The sequence below is a fragment of the Notamacropus eugenii genome, chromosome 1 (assembly GCF_028372415.1).
Source record: "Notamacropus eugenii isolate mMacEug1 chromosome 1, mMacEug1.pri_v2, whole genome shotgun sequence".
NCBI lineage: Eukaryota > Metazoa > Chordata > Mammalia > Diprotodontia > Macropodidae > Notamacropus > Notamacropus eugenii.
The window spans coordinates 470,709,881-470,725,621 of NC_092872.1; the positions used below are offsets into that span (position 1 = coordinate 470,709,881).

At 49.4% G+C, this 15,741-nt stretch overlaps 1 protein-coding gene across 2 annotated transcripts; it reads left to right on the forward strand.

Moving 5' to 3' along the window:
• Positions 1 to 3,890: 3,890 nt before the first annotated feature.
• IRX5 (iroquois homeobox 5) lies at positions 3,891 to 7,942 on the forward strand. Of its 2 annotated transcripts, XM_072632240.1 has the most exons (4): positions 3,895 to 4,344; positions 4,480 to 4,713; positions 5,908 to 6,313; positions 6,657 to 7,942. In XM_072632240.1, the coding sequence occupies exons 3-4, from the start codon at positions 5,935 to 5,937 to the stop codon at positions 7,412 to 7,414; spliced, it is 1,137 nt and encodes a 378-aa protein (XP_072488341.1). In that variant the 5' UTR covers positions 3,895 to 4,344; positions 4,480 to 4,713; positions 5,908 to 5,934; the 3' UTR covers positions 7,415 to 7,942. The 2 variants fall into 2 exon arrangements, with proteins under 2 accessions (XP_072488340.1, XP_072488341.1); XM_072632239.1 differs by having other exon boundaries at positions 3,891 to 4,713.
• Positions 7,943 to 15,741: the final 7,799 nt, after the last annotated feature.

Here is a 15,741-nt window from a genome sequence, read left to right on the forward strand (position 1 = left end):
AAATAAAACTTATTGTAAGTCTGACACATGGAATCTATATATGACAAACCCTAATCTAATGTTACCCTCTAATTCTTTCACACTTATACATTTAGACCAGGTAAATTCTAATTTTAAAAAATTTCAACGCAAATGCATCTTCCAATTAAGTTAAAATGTAAAAAAGTTCAAATGACAATCAATTGTGAAAAATGTATTCAGGTTCCACAATGAAGAAAGTGTGACCACACCTTCTTTTTGAGAAAAAGAGTATTTTCAGTGACATAATGGGACCAGAGGACATATACTTGTTGACAACTATGTAGCTTAACAAATCATAAAGCAGGCATTTTGGGTGAATATAGATAACAATTCAAATCTGCAGTTTTTAAAGACTAAAATTAAAAAAAATTAACAAATTATTTTAAAGGTTTCCTGTTAAAATGGTTGTCCTCAGGATCATCATATCTGAATTCAGTCAAATTGCTAAAGATTAGTCCTCCCTTTCACATTTTAATACAATTCTATTCTAGGAAACTGCTGTGGTGGCCAGTCATGCAACAGAGCTATCAATGTGCAAATAAAGCAGAAAATAGAGACATCCTTAAGAAATGAGTCTTAAATTTGACATAAAGCGAAGGTGACAGCCGCAGCGATAGAACCATAAACTCTCAATGTTTCGGTATCTTCCAGGATTCTCTACAGCCCAAAATAAAAGTGGTGGAGTTATGTAATGAGGATGTCTTGCTGACAGACTCGTATATTCATGATGGCACAAACCTCTTTGGCTACATTTCATTAATCAAGCCCCTGGATTAGGGAGGAATACAGGAAACACAGCAGCGACTAGGGAAAGCGCACACGCGCACGCACACGCGCACGCACACACACACACACACACACACACAGACACGCACACGCGTGCGCAAGGATGCCACAGCTCGGCACGTAGGTTCGGACCCTCGGACACACACACACACACACAAGCACGCCGAGGCCGGCCCCGAGCGGGTGACTGTCTGGGAGGGTGACCCAGCCTCAGACCCCGCTCCACGTCCCGGGGCAATCCCCGCCGTGACCGCGATCTCGAGGAAGACGTGTCAGAGCCCCCACAAGAGTCGAGCCAGACTCGCAGCCCGCCAGTCTGGCTGGGGGTGGCTGCGGACACACTTCTGACACAGTGTCTAAGTGACTGGGCCCGGAGCCCGGCGGGCAGGGTCACGGCGGCCAGCCTCCGGCCCGAGCCAAGCCCTCCCCCGCCCCCTGACGCGGCTCACCTGGATCGGCTCGCGGGCCTCCTCACGAGCCCTCGGGCAGCGCGCGCACCGGCCGACTGGCTTCCCCGGGCCCTCGGCCGTTACAGATCGTTACGCCGGCAGCCTGACGGGCTGCAGCGGAGCCGAGCGGCGCGGCGCAGGCGGAGCCAGGGCTGGCGCTGAGGGGCGGGAGGAGGGAGGGAAGAAGGGAAGGAGGGAGGGAAGCGGAGGCGTTCTTGGGACAGGTCGGCCCGGCCAGGGGGGGGCGCTCCCCGACACCGCACGCAGAGTCCCGGGGCCACTGCCTCCCCACCAGTAGCCCAGGACTCGCCTTCTCTGCTCTCGGCTTATCTTCCACGCTCCGGGCCACCTCCACCTCGCCCCTGCTCTGAGCTCCCAGCCCCGTTAGAGCTCCGGGACCAGTCAGCTCGGCCCAGTCGCCAACGTCGCCAGCTTCTCGTCTCCATGACAATAGCGCCCACGGCGCCCCGCCCAACCCCACCCTCGTTCGCGGCGCAGTGACTCTGGAAGGAGGAGAAGGTCGACGTTAAGGGCGGAGCCAGTTGAAGCCAGCGTCCAATCAGAGGTAAAAGCCATTCTGGGAGGCGGGGCGGACAGAGAGGCTCTCGGAAAATGTAGTCTAGGGCAGTTTAGATCTATGCGGGAGAACCAAGGAGGGCGGGACGGCTCAGGGAAGAGGCGGAGTCTTGGCGCCTCTAGACGAGCTTGGGAGTGTGAGTGTATACAGTCTGAGTGTGGGGATGTTAGTATGTTAGTGTAGGCAGAAGGCCAGAAAGGAAAGTGTGACTTGTTCACATCAAAGAAACTTGAATGCGAGTTTGTATGTACGAGTCTGTGTAGTATGTATATTGGGTAGTATATGATAGAACTGAATTAGTTATTATTTCTCTATCTCTGTGTTTCCAGCAACTGTGCTCGCCGCATTCTTAAAGCTCTTAAAATGCAACTGGCCACGTTGGGGTGTTTGAGATACGGTGGCGTTGTGACTCTATGACAAAGAATTTGTGACAGGGAAAACCTGCATGGGGGTTAGGGAGAAGGCAGAGATTCAAGTGTGGGTGCTTGGTGAAAGGGAGTATGTGGTGGTGTTTGAGACCCTGTATATTTTTGCGTGTATAAGATTTGTGGTTCTGAATGTGTCTTTTGTCTGAAGCCAGGGAGTGCATGAGATATGTGAGTATCTGAGGTTTTGGCATGTGTCTGAGTGTGAGACTGATGACTGTGTGTCTATATGAGGCTTGTGATGGTTTCTCTGTGTGTTGCTTGGTTCTGTATTTGTGTATATGAGTGCGGTTTCTGCATTTGTGTATGCAGGAGGCTTCAAGCTGTGTTTGTGCCTCTGAGAGGCTTTATAAATACTTTCTGGTTAGGTGTGTGCTCGAGAGCAAGACAGAGAGATCCAGTGGGTAGTGAGTGTGTAACCACAGAGAGACTAGAAAGGAGTTGAGAGAAAGAAAAAGGAACCCTAGGTCTGACTGGGCGTGTTGGTGCCGGAACAGGAAAGGAGACTGAGAGCATGGTTGATCCTGGGTGCAGGGAGCACGAAACAGTAGTGGCTTACGCTGCTTCTCGGGGAAGTCAGGGAGAAGCTCTTGCCGCCAACAACTCCCTTCTCTTCGTAGTCCTCCCCGTCAATCTCCCCTCCCCCCTTCAATAAAGTGAGGGGTGGGGGTGGGGGGGCTCAATGTGAAAGAGAAGAGAGTGTGTGAGAGAGAGAAGAGTGTGAATGTGTGAGAGAAGAGAACGAGTGTGTGAGAGATATGTATGTTAAAGAGAAGAGGGGCTGAGTGTATGTGTGTGTGTGAGAAAGAAAAGAGACTGATTATGTGTGTGAGACCCAGTGTGTGTAAGAGAGGTGTGCATATATGTGTTAAAGAAAAGAGGGACTGAGTGTATGTGTGTGGGAGAGAAAAGAAAAACTGAGTGTGTGTGAGAAAAGAGAGACTGAGTGTGTGTGTGTGTGTGTGAGAGAGAGAGAGAGAGAGAGAGAGAGAGAGAGAGAGAGAGAGAGAGAGAGAGAGAGAGAGAGAGAGAGAGAGAGAGAGAGAGAGAGAGAGAAACACATATTAGACACCCCGCCCCACCTCGGGCATTCCCGGAAGAGTGGAGAAGAGCCCGGGAGACAAAACGCGTTCAATGCAGAGCCCCTTGCTTGCCCACCTGCTGCTGGCCGAGTCCTCCTCCGGACCTGGCCGGGTTCACTCCACACTTCCTTAACGTTGCTGTTGCAGTCTCCTCTCCCGGGCACACAGCAGCCTCGTCGTTTCCGCCTATCAGACTTGGTCCGGGTTTCCTAAAGTGGTAGGGAAAGAAACCTCGGCAGGGCAGGGGTCTCCATGCAGTCAATTGCACACCTATAATCTTATCTCCGTTATTTATCCGCTCAATTATTTACTGTGGAAAGAAAACAGAGGAAATAAATGAGCGAATATTCAATCTCCTTTCTTATTTTTCATAAACGGACTGGCTTGTGTTCCAGGGCAATCCTGGCTGCGATAAATCCTCAGCAATGTGACGGCTCCAACAGTAGTTAGCTAATGAAGAAAGTTGGAGCTGATCGCCGCGGCTGGGATGTGATTGTCATCCAGGGGCCGGCGCGCTAGAGTCTGCAACTGAGAGGGAGCAAGGGGAAAGGGGGGAGGGGTGCGGGAAGAGGGGGGAGGAAAAGAGGGAGGGAAGAAGGGAGGGAGAGACAGAAGGAGGGAGGGGCAAGGGAATCAGCCAGCTAGCCTGAGAGGGAGAAGGAAAGGAAGAGAGGGAGAGGGAGAGGCGCTCCTGCCGGCCGGGTTGGCTGCGGCCGCCCAGCAGGATCCTGCCATTCCTTCCATTGACAACACCCCGGGAAGGAGGAGCTTCGGGGCGCGTAGAAGGCGTCAGAATCCTCAATTTCCAACTTAGCATCTTGGCAGGACCTTTGCGAAGCAAAAAGCAGAGCCCCCCCAGTCCAAAGGAAAAAAAGAAAGAAAGAAAAAGAAAAAACCCTGAGAGCGAGGAGCCGCAGCAGGAGCAGAGGCAGCGGCAGCGTTAGCCCTACAGGCGCGGGGAGCGAGCAGGGAGCCGCCGTAGCCGCGGAGAGCCCGGAGGCCAGGTGCTTAGCCGCCCGCCCTGCTTGTGCCGGGCGCCCAGCCGCCCCGGCACCTCTGCTCCTAGGGGGCTGACCGGGTTCCATTCCGCTGCTGCACGGAGCACTGTATGCCTCTGTTTGGCCATGTCCTACCCTCAGGGCTACTTGTACCAGCCGTCTGCCTCCCTGGCTCTCTATTCCTGCCCGGCTTACAGCACCAGCGTCATCTCGGGACCTCGCACCGATGAACTTGGCCGCTCTTCCTCGGGCTCCGCTTTTTCTCCTTACGCTGGATCTACCGCCTTTACCGCTCCTTCACCGGGTTACAACTCTCACCTCCAGTACGGCACGGACCCAGCTGCCGCAGCAGCAGCCGCCTTCACTTCGTACGTGGTAAGACCGACGGGGGGAACAGCCCCAGCTGCCTGGCAAGAGGCTTGGGCTGAAAGCTGTGTCTTTCTGTCTGTGGGTGGCTGGGCTGGGCTGGGCTTGGGTTGAGGGTGGGGGGCGCTGTATAAGCAAAGGGCTTCGCCAGGCGAGGCTACCCTTAGTGTTTCCGCAGAAGAACAAATGAAGTGGTTAGTGCCTCCTTCCGAACTTTAGCTGTTTTGATCTAGCTAGCCCTTGTGTTAAGAAAATTGTTAAAGCACTTTCTCAGGGAAGAAAAGATGTTCTTCGGGTAGGAAGGGAAAGCCTTGAGTTTGCAAAAAGGGGATTTTAGGGTAGGCTGCATCGCAGCAATCGACAATTAAAGTTCATCGTTTAATTAAAACATTGGATACCTTGCTTCGGGCAATCCTTTTTCTTTACCCCAAATTTAAAAAAAAAATCCGGGGAAAAAGATGATAAGCATATGTAAATGTCTTCTGCCTCGCCTTTAATTAGTCCTCCAAAATACTGCAAATCCGTAATCCTATCTCTGCAATCCGATTTAGAGGTATTACATTTCCGAAAAGACAGTCGAGCTGCGGTGCAACCGGGATTTTTTGGTACCGGCGCACTTTCCTAAACCGCTCCTCGGTTTCTGCTGGTGGTCCTGGTTTTGTTTGGTTGTAGTAGCATTGAATTTTCCCTTTCTTAGTTTTCATTTCCCTTCTGCATATCCTCAGTAACTCTCCACCCCGTCAGTCTTACAGTTCGAAGGAAGGTGAAAGGCTTCGTCTTCTTCGGAGTCTAAACTCCTCTGCTCCTCTGCCTCGGGTTTTGTCAAGAATGAGGTGGCAGTGTCCCTGAGCGAGAAAGGCGGAAATTCCCAGGCAGATGGGGTTGTGGTGTGTCATAACACCACCACGCTGTCCCCAGGAACTGCTTCTTGGTCCCCTTGAGGTTGTGGGCAACTAGAATTAGAGCCTCAGCTGTATTGGGGGCCTCGAGAAAGATGGAGGGAGGCAACCACCCTGCTTCCCTCAGGGTCTAGGCCCATTAGCCTTGTGCTACAGTAGGCCAGAGAGCTGTCCCCTGTGGCCATGCTCCGTCCCAGAGTGGAACCAGTGTTCTTTCTCGAACAAAACAGAGCGTTTTGTGTCCTACAGCTAGTGCCTGCCTGCCTGGTTCGGTACTCTAAATGGCTCCCTGTCTCCTCCGCAGGGCTCACCCTACGACCACACCCCGGGCATGGCGGGGTCCCTAGGATACCATCCCTATGCTGCACCCTTGGGGTCCTATCCCTATGGGGATCCAGCCTACCGGAAAAACGCCACCCGGGACGCCACGGCAACGCTCAAGGCCTGGCTGAATGAGCACCGCAAGAACCCGTACCCCACCAAAGGCGAGAAGATCATGTTGGCCATCATTACCAAGATGACCCTCACTCAGGTCTCCACTTGGTTTGCCAACGCACGGAGGCGCCTCAAGAAGGAGAACAAAATGACCTGGACCCCACGGAACCGGAGCGAGGATGAGGAAGAAGAAGAAAACATCGACCTGGAGAAGAACGATGAGGATGAACCACAGAAGCCGGAAGATAAGGGAGAGGTTGAGGCCCCAGAAACAGGTTGGTGGGCGCAAAGTAATGGGGCCCTGGGCTGAGGTTGGAGAAAGGATGGGAGAATGGAAAACCTTAGCGGATTCGAAGTTATCTTTGCCAGAAAAGAGAAGAAAGTCAATGGAGAGTATCTAAGAGAGGAACGTGGGAGGTGGGGAGGGGAGGGCAGGATGAGGATGAGGTGAACTAGGGCATACGAGAAGAGCAAGGCAGAAAGGCCGAGGATCTGGCGGAGTATGCTTGCTACTCTTCAGTCACAGAACCCGGGGCTCCGCTGGGAAATAGTGCGTACTGGACAGGGGTGGCCGAGGGAGGGCTCAGGCGTCCCTAACTCTGTGTTCCTCGATGGCAGGGGGCGATCAGAAGGCGGCTCCTATATGCGAAAGGCTGGAGGGGCCTCACACCCCCGCAAGCAAAGAGGTCGAAGGAAACCTGAGCGACTCGGATTTTAAAGAGTCCCACGAGGGTCGGCTGGACGCTCTCCCAGGGGGTCCCAGAGCTGGCGGCCCTTCTCCCTCCGGCCCGGTTGCAAGGTTGGGCGAGGAGTCCTCGCCACACTATCCCCCGGGAGCTCCAGCCCCACACGCAGCTGGAGAGTTGCCCTCTGGCCCCAGCGGGCCCTCGGTTATTCACTCGCCGCCGCAGGCAGTACTAGCCAAGCCCAAATTGTGGTCATTAGCTGAGATTGCCACCTCTTCAGACAAGTCCAAGGAAGGCGGCGGCGGAGGTGGTGAGGGCCCTCCCCCAGGGCAAGGGCCCACAGCCGGGCAAACTCTGGCTGGCAGCCGGTCGTCTCCCTCTCCAGCGCGTTCGCCCTCCGCTCAGTGCCCATTCCCGGGCGGTGCAGTTCTGTCCCGGCCTCTCTACTACACTGCCCCTTTCTATCCCGGCTACACGAACTATGGCTCCTTTGGCCACCTGCATGGCCATCCAGGGCCGGGACCGAGTCCTGCCCCAGCCCCTGGCCCGCATTTCAATGGATTAAACCAGACCGTGTTGAACCGAGCGGACGCTTTGGCTAAAGAAACGAAAATGCTCAGAAGCCAATCACAGCTAGACCTGTGCAAAGACTCTCCCTTTGAACTGAAGAAAGGTATGTCCGACTTTTAACACGGGCTGCTTCGGCCCCGGACTTTTCTAATTTATTAAAACATGGCCTTGGCAGTTATTTTTCCACCACCAAGAGAGAAAAATAAAATAAACCCTCCTATCCAAAAGTTTATAGTTTATGGAGATGAGTGGCATAAAAATGTAAACATCTCCACCAAAAATGTCTTAACCAACTGAAAAGAAAAAAAATTTAAAAAAAGGATTTGTATTAAATCTTATTCTGTATATTTAATGTAGCATTTTGTATTTAAATTGATAATACAATATCTTTGAAGTAAATTATGAAATCAAGACATCTGTACAGGCATTTAATGTTGTTTTGTAATATAAATATATACATTTGTGTTTTCCCAAGCTGTTTCATAGTTTAAAAATACAAGTTTAATTTAATTTTTTACACATTGATTTTTCTGGGTATGAGCTAAAGTATTATTAAAGAAAGGAAACAGGTTATACTTATTAGATTTAAAAACTGCAGTCGCCTTTGTAAAATGCAAAATATTTAATTAAAAGAGATTTTAACATAAAGCCATTCATTACTTTTTTTTTGAAACCTAGACAATCCCCATAGCCTGTGACAAAAAAAAAAGTGCTAACTGAAACTTTTAAAGTGGGTATTTTGAGGGTACAAGTAATATTTAGAACTGGCATCGAAAGCCGAGGGTAAACAAAATAGGCTTCAGGCCTCAAGAACTTTGTGTTGTCCAGAACTCCAAATTTGGATAAGGATTAAGGTAGATTCGGAAAAATCGAAAAGAGGATCCAATAAAGCCTTTTACGGTGAGGAGTAGGGGCGGGGTAGGAGGTGGGGAAGAAAACAAAACTGTACATCCAATAAGGCACCCCGGGGAAGAGAGAGAAAAGTGTGCTATAGATACCCCGAGTACCATCGCTTAACCTAATTACTTCCAATCAGTGTCGTGTTTTATGCAAAGTAATCAGCTGGTGAACTTAGCTAATGAGTTCGATTTTATGCCGGATTTAGTCCTTATTACTATTTCAAAGGTACTTGAGGCTTAATGTGAGGAATGCGTATGAAAATATACACCAGGGAAAGTCCTTCTCAAATCACTATCTGGAACCCCGTTTGGCTGACACCACTACCCCACCCCCAACAAAATTTTGCACTGATCTTTAGGGTTGATTGAATTAAATTAGTTTTCTGTCACCACAAATAGTGCCCGAATTGTCAATTCTGGCTCAGCTTTCTGTTCGGGCCTGTCGGGTGGGCAGAGGGAAATGGTTCCCTGCTTTCACAGGTAGGTGTCACACTTGTCCTGAATTTCAAGCCAGCACACTTGGAAAGTGGTGTTAAGGGAATGGGGCGGGAGGAGTTGAGGAGAGAGATACAAGGGGGTAGAATCAGGGAGAGAGGGATTTGGAAAGGATCTAGTCAAGACTGAAACAGGCCTCTATTCTGCAAAGTTGTTTTCCATTGTTAAAGCTGATTTACATAATTATCGGGACCATTATCAAATCAATCTGGTTTTTCCTTAACCATTCCAACTTCACTCCGTTTGACTCCAGCTCAAATGACTGGGTCTTTTAAATTAATAATTTTAACATTAAAAAAATTAAATAAAAGTTAGAAAACCATTCAAATCACGAAGACGTTTAAAAAACCTCTCCAAGGCTAATCAGACCACTGGAAATTCAGGAATCGAAGAGATTTTTTTCTTTCTCACTATTCCCAGGAGATGAATGGCTGCCGATGGATTTCACTTCCTGGGAAATTTTCTGTGCTCCAGAGGGTGTTACTACAAAAACACGCCTGGCACGAGGAACTAATTTGCTCTATTAAGCCACAATTCTGGGTGTAAAAAGAGTGTGTCTGTACATAATATCGTTTTAATTAGGGTATATCAGGAGCAGTTTAAATGAACAGCGACGTTAATTCTCCCCTCCCCCCAAAAGAAATGGTTTCTCTATCTGGCTATTTCAAACATAAGCAAAATCACTTTATTTTAAATACATTTCAATTTTAAAGAAGGTGCTTCTAGTATATATTTGAATTTGAGAAATGTAAGAATAGTGATCCTGATCTTTTGAGGTGCAGTGGAGTTTTAAATTTGTGACGCAATTTATAACGGGGAGATTTTTTTCCTAAGCTGAAAGTGTAAATAATTACATATTCTTTAGATGATAATACTTTGTAATTATGAATTATTTTTGGGAAAATCTAGATTTTGCTGATTTCTATACTTCCTCCTCTAAGACTTTTTGATATCCTCATATTTTCTTCTCTCAAGGTCCACCGCTTAGTTCACCTTTCAGATTCTTCCGGACGTATGCACAAGTACCTTTTCTGCTAACAAATCAGAAAAATAATCTTATTTTTTAGTCAAGAAAAACCTCAATAGACAAATCAGTCCAGCAGTCTTAGAAGGCAAGGCTCCCCCCATCGCCCCCTAGTTTACAACGAAATTTAAAAACAAAATTAGACTTCTTTTGTAATAACGAATTAGACTAATGCTTCAGGCTGGCCAAGTTAAAGCTGAAGGAGAATTGGGCACAGTGGTTTCCACCCTGAGATTTAAAATGCTTAGCTAATCGATTGAATTCACTTTCTTCCTGAGCTTTCTGTCGGTTTCTCGCTAGCGTTCCGGCCGGGCTCACAGCCCGTGGTGTTCCTTATTGACCCTTTAAGACTTCTCTATTTGCAGGGTGCCAGGGATCCCTTTTCTTAGGGAACCCTGCCCTCAGGGGTTAGAGAGAGTCCTGCGTGTACCACACAGCCTTTCCCCACTAGTAAGGAGTATGATCTGGACATTTTTTTTCCCTGTGCATTCTCCACATGAACTAGGATCTTGCTAACCCTGTTTCTCGAAGTCTTAATAACTGGATGGAAAGCCCAGCTGGTAGAGGTTTGAGGAATGTAGAAAGCATCTCTATGCTTTTGGTTAACGTTTCATTTCTTTGCTGTCATGTCCAAAAAGCTTTTAACTCAGGGTGCGCATGTGTGTGCTTTTGAAACCTGGGCAAAGCGTATAGGAAATGTGGAGGGTGTCACTGAGTGATTCCCCAGTGGGTGTCTCCCGTGGACACTGGAGATCAAACTCCACTTACGTGGTTTTGACTTGGTTAGTTTTGAATAACTGGAGTGAAAGTTGCGTAGGGTAACTCCGTGCCCCCAGGGCATTTCGATAGCTGCTTCGCCAAGCTTTGTCATTGGCTCTTTAACAGACCAAAGCTTAGGTTAAGCGGGTTTGCAGGGCTGGATGAAATATTCTTTGGTTGGGGTCTGGGGCCGAGTCCGACAGGTTGGAGCGCCCCATCTAGTCCCCTGTAAGCAGGGAGGGTCCGAATTCCTCCCGAAATGTGATTAGGACTGCCCTGTAGAGTACTGCCAATCATATGTCCGGAGAGAACCCCGGATTGTGGCATGGGAAATGGCCTGTTCGGGGACTGAATACTGTCCCTGCTTTCAGCTCCCCATAGCACTTGCTACCTCGCGGGTTAAGGTGGAGATGGAATGATTCTTGGTGGTGGTGGGAGAGAAAAATGCTGCAGTCTTTTGTAGGAGGAGACTTGGAGAACAGAAAGGAGAATGAAGGGGAAATTGGGGGTAACTTGGATGGGGCAAGAGAAAGCTTTAGGCTTAGAGAAAGAAATGGATGGGGAGTTTTTAAGCAGAGAAACGACCCCTGTCCTCATCCCTGGGAAGGAGCTAGCTTCGAACAGTGTACGAAGAACGACCCTACAAAAAGCATTTTGCTCCAAATTCACCGTTTGGAAATGAATTAAGGCCTGGGTTTGGCTGGGGCCCAAGGCGTGTGGACAGCATGTAAGATTTCTATTCTGGATAAAGGGAAGAAGCATTTTTGTTTTCGGACTTGAATGTTTTCTTCCCTCCTTCCTCGCGCACCTGTCGATCCCTAACTAGTTGTCAATCACAGAGCAAGGCACTGATCCAAAATTTTTTAAAATGAAATTTGGTCCCCAGAACCGAAGGTTCTAAACCCGCTAGGAATGGCGCCACCTACCGGGCCCAGGGGCTAGGACAGGCAAATTGTATGACTTTCTCTCCCCATCTCCCCCCAAGAGATCCTGCGTGTGAGGGATTGCGGAAAGAGTGAGTGATTGGGAAGAAGGCTGGATGGAAGGTGCACATCAGGCTTTGCCTCCCTCCACTCCCGTCCCCCGACCCTAGCTGTCAGGGCTGTCCCAGCCCTGCCGAGCATCAGGCTAGACCAGCTCATCGATCCCTGGCTGCACAGTAAAAAGCCACTCCCCACAGTCCCGAGGTGACCAGCGGCTAGAGCAGGGCATGAAAATGCAGAGAAGGGGAGTTGATCTGGGTCATCCGAATCGGTCTGGGTCATCAGGGAAGGAGGGAGCCTTGTTTTTTTTTTGAGGAGAAGGCTATGTTTCTGGGTCCTTTCCTTTGGACGCCATAGGGTTCTTTTAGAACACCACTGTTCCTTCCTAGTCTCCGGGGGGATTTGAGTGAGGAGGAAATGGGGTTGGCCAGTGGAGGGTTACAGACTCCCAGGCTTCAGATTTCCTCCGGTGTGCGGGGGCCCGGAGATGTAGGGATGAATGTGCTAGAGAGCTAACTAGATGTGTCCTGATTTATCGTGCCTAAGTGCGAATTCCAGCAGGGGCCTCTCAGTCCATTTATTGAGTAAATTTACCAGGACCTCGGTACAATAACGAAAATAACGCATGAGAGAGTTGAGAAACCGCATCAAGATGTCTGGAAGAGACTCTCTTCGCCGGGTACCAGACCTAGTCCACTTAATCCATTTCTCCCCCAGATGCTCCTAATTGGGCCAAACATGAGTGCAGTGTCTGAGACTCTATAGCTCCCGACCCTCCTTTGTCTTGTGGGTTTTCTTTTTTGGCAATCTATATCTATATCTATCTATATCTATATCTATATATATTGGCGTACCTCGCCCAAACATAAGTCAAAAAGTGGGATTTTCCTTCCATAAAATGCTTTTTTCAGATCTCTGTGGTAGATATATGACTACAGGTGGAAACACCAAACCACCTCACCACACCCAAATTCCTGGCTCCTTTAGGAAGTCAGTCCCTCTATAGGCCTTCCTAGCTCCTCTCCTTTTATTGGGAGGTGGAGGTGGTAGGTGGAGAGATATTCTCAGATAGCTCAAGGCAAGGGTGAAGCTTAATCTCTCCCTTTGTGAAAGACTGCTTTGGTAGCTAAAACTCAGAAACTCTCTCTTCCCACCCTCTACGAGGATCTTTGCTTAGGTGTGTTGTTAGCACCTCTCTGGTTTGGTCTCGGGTTTAATGCACCATGCGACCTAATTTTCTCCACAGAGCCAAAACCAGCAGATAATGGTACTGACTCGAGGAACTCAAGGTCTACTACACTATTATACGGGATTTGGGAAAGAAGTACATCGCCTTTTAGCCTCAATTTCAACCATTTCCTAGTCCCTGGGTCGGCCCTCGATATGGGCTTTGAGCCTGAGGACTACACCCACTCCCCAGTACGCAGCACCCGCAAATCCTAGATCTGACCAGGCATCTTCTGACAGCTCCACAGGCTTCCATAGGAACAGCATGGACTTTAGAAGAAGACACAGCTGTGACTTCGTTTTTGGCATAAACACGATTTGAATTGGAGCCCCTAAAGCTTTCAGTCGCAGGACACCGGAGGGATGAAAATGGAGATTTCAAAAGATGCCCAAACGAATGTGCTCTGAACTAGAGTGGTACAGACCAAGAGTTTCAACCTTTCCTCTTTAATTGTCCCCTTGGTCCCCAAATCTGTCTGTTTTCCTACATCGGGAGAAGGGTTCAGCAGCAGGCTGCGAGCCAGCTCGGGCCACGCTGCAGGCGCAGAGAGCGCGTTCATTTCCTGAGCCCGGATGATACTGAAATCTGCTTTTATTTGCTCGGAGCAAACCCTAGGCTCTCTGCGCTCCTGCCTGATGGATGCAAATGTAAATGTGCATTTATTTAATTGGATAGGGCCCCAAGATAAAAGAGATAAACGGCTCCCCGTTTGCCAAGTTATTTTTCCGAAGCATGCGGCTCATTGTGGAGGGGAAGCTAATGAATGGTGGGGGAGGAAGAGCGAGGGGAGTTAAATTTCTGAGATTCGGCTTCTTGGCTCTGTTAGGGGGCAAGGGGCCCAAATTATGGACTCCGATCAGGTGGGACGCGAATATAGGCTTGGCCCTCCTACACTAATGAGGTCTAGAGACAGGAAACTTCACCTCTTCCAGTGCGACTGGACTCAGCTGATTGGTGAACTCAAGGGATATTACCAGTTCCCAAGTTGCAGAAGGAAGTGAAAGTGGAAACTTGCCCCCCACCCCCACCCCTCCTCCTTTGCGCCCTAACTTATAGCCACCCAGTCGCGACTGCAGCCTCTTTCAGGAACCCAACTCTGGCTCAGGAATAGGCCGATAGAGACATCAACAATGTGTTGCCGCACAGAGACCTACGAATGAGTTAACTGGCCTGCAAGCCCAGATCCCCGCCCCCCCACCCCCCAAAAAAGGACGAAACGTAGAGCTCCAGCCTGGACTCCCTTTTTTCTAAAGATCTCAAGCAGTTTTGATCTCCTTGGATCTTACCACAAATTTCATGTGTCCCTTTATCTTGGTCCACCTCAGCAGGACACAGCCTTTTCCGCAATGAAGAAAGCTCCAATAACCAGTGTACTACATCTGGGACACCAGTACCTACTGTGTGTGGAGAACTGTGCCCACCGCTGGCGGGACTAGTTTAAATAAGACACTATCCCTTACGTAAGGGAATGAAGGCGAAGTCAAGATAGCTAACTGGAATACACAGTCGTGAGAGTTTTTGATTCTAGACTTATGTCTTAGTTCCCCCGCGCCCCCGCCCTCTTCTTTCCCCTTTTATTTAAGAACCTAGGCGAGAGGCAGGGGACGGGAAGGAACACAGAGACAAAGATTGCAGATCTGCGGCCAATATACGTCTCAGCTCCCAGACCCTGGAGCCTTCGGGTCCTGCAGCTGAGCCGGTCCCGAAGAGTGATGTTTCGCCCTTGCCACCACTCCCACATCCCCAAAGCGCTGATGAATTGGCTTGTCAGGGGAGGCCTGCACGCAGAGACAATCAGAAAGCACTTATACCTCGCTAAACTGAAATTACTGTCTTTTCAGGGGCTAATTTGTATAACTCCCATGGAGGGACTTGGAAAGTGTTTGATGAGGCATAAAATGATGATTAATGAATTTATTGGTCGCTGCTCATCAAACAGGGGCCGTATAACTCCCCCCACCCCAGACCCTGGACGGGGGTGGAATGGTTGGAGAGAAGCCTAGAGTTCTACCCCAGAATTCAAAATCCTGTGCCTTCCAGAAAGCTAGTGGGACAAATTCCCACTAGAACGGACCCTGGAGCAGTTTCCAGCATCTCTTGTCTTTACAATGTCCACGTTCCACCACCTCTCCCTCCCCCTTCCAGTGCTTCAGTTCCCCCTCCTGGACCCCTCGCCCTCTGGCGGTGGGTGGGGCTGAATTTCACCACCTCTGGGCTGTCAAGGAGTTAAGTTTTGGGCTTCGAGGGGCTAGCTCCAGAGTAGAGCCAACAAGGATTCGTGAGCTTCTGATTCCTGCATCCCTGAACTTCCAAGGAAACACTCCGTCAGAATCCGTGCACCAAAGACGTCAGAGGTCATTCCATTTCAGCTGGCCGAGTCCTAGAATATCCCCGGGTGTCCAGCAAAGCAGGCCAACGTGAGGGAACCAGAAGGGGTCAGGGTGTGAGATTAGAAAGGGGCAGTTTGGGGCCTTAATGACTCTAATGTGGGCAATTAAAATTAAGTGGCTGTGATGCAAATGTCTGCTCTACTTTCTAGGAGGCTTCTGGAATCAATACACACGATTTGTAAGGCGCTTCCCATCGACCCGGCGTTAAAATGTTTGACCTTTCTCGAAGGAAGAAAAGATCTGACGAGTGATGACCCCTGGAAAGTCTCCTCAAGGTCACACTCTCCATCATCCCACACACACATCTTTCTCCCTCTGGTTGGTTGAGACCCTTTGCCTACAGTCTTGATGGAGGGTGGGGAAGAACTTCTGTGTGTTTGGGTAAGACATAGGGTTGAAGAAGGGTCCAGCTGGGTCAGGCTAGCTTACCTACCTCCACTATTTCTACTTATATTAACCTCCTGTCTTCTGATTCTACCTGGGCGGTTCCTCAGCTAGGCCTGAATCTTGGATAGGCCACCTAGGTCCAGAGTTGTCTTGTAACCTGATCAAAGTGGGCCTATGTATTACAGTGGAAGGATAACTGGCAGAGAAGTGAAAAATTCTAAGGCCTGGTTTTGCAACCAAGTGAACAAATCACCTCATCTTCCTTCCCCTCAGTATCTTCCC

What these genes read in the sequence shown, in the direction of transcription:
- IRX5 (XM_072632239.1), top strand. Translation starts at nt 4,465, where the DNA reads ATGTCCTACCCTCAGGGCTACTTGTACCAGCCGTCTGCCTCCCTGGCT. An exon ending in CCGCCTTCACTTCGTACGTG is followed by an intron (nt 4,714 to 5,907) that starts GTAAGACCGACG and finishes TCTCCTCCGCAG; the next exon opens with GGCTCACCCTACGACCACAC. An exon ending in GGTTGAGGCCCCAGAAACAG is followed by an intron (nt 6,314 to 6,656) that starts GTTGGTGGGCGC and finishes CCTCGATGGCAG; the next exon opens with GGGGCGATCAGAAGGCGGCT.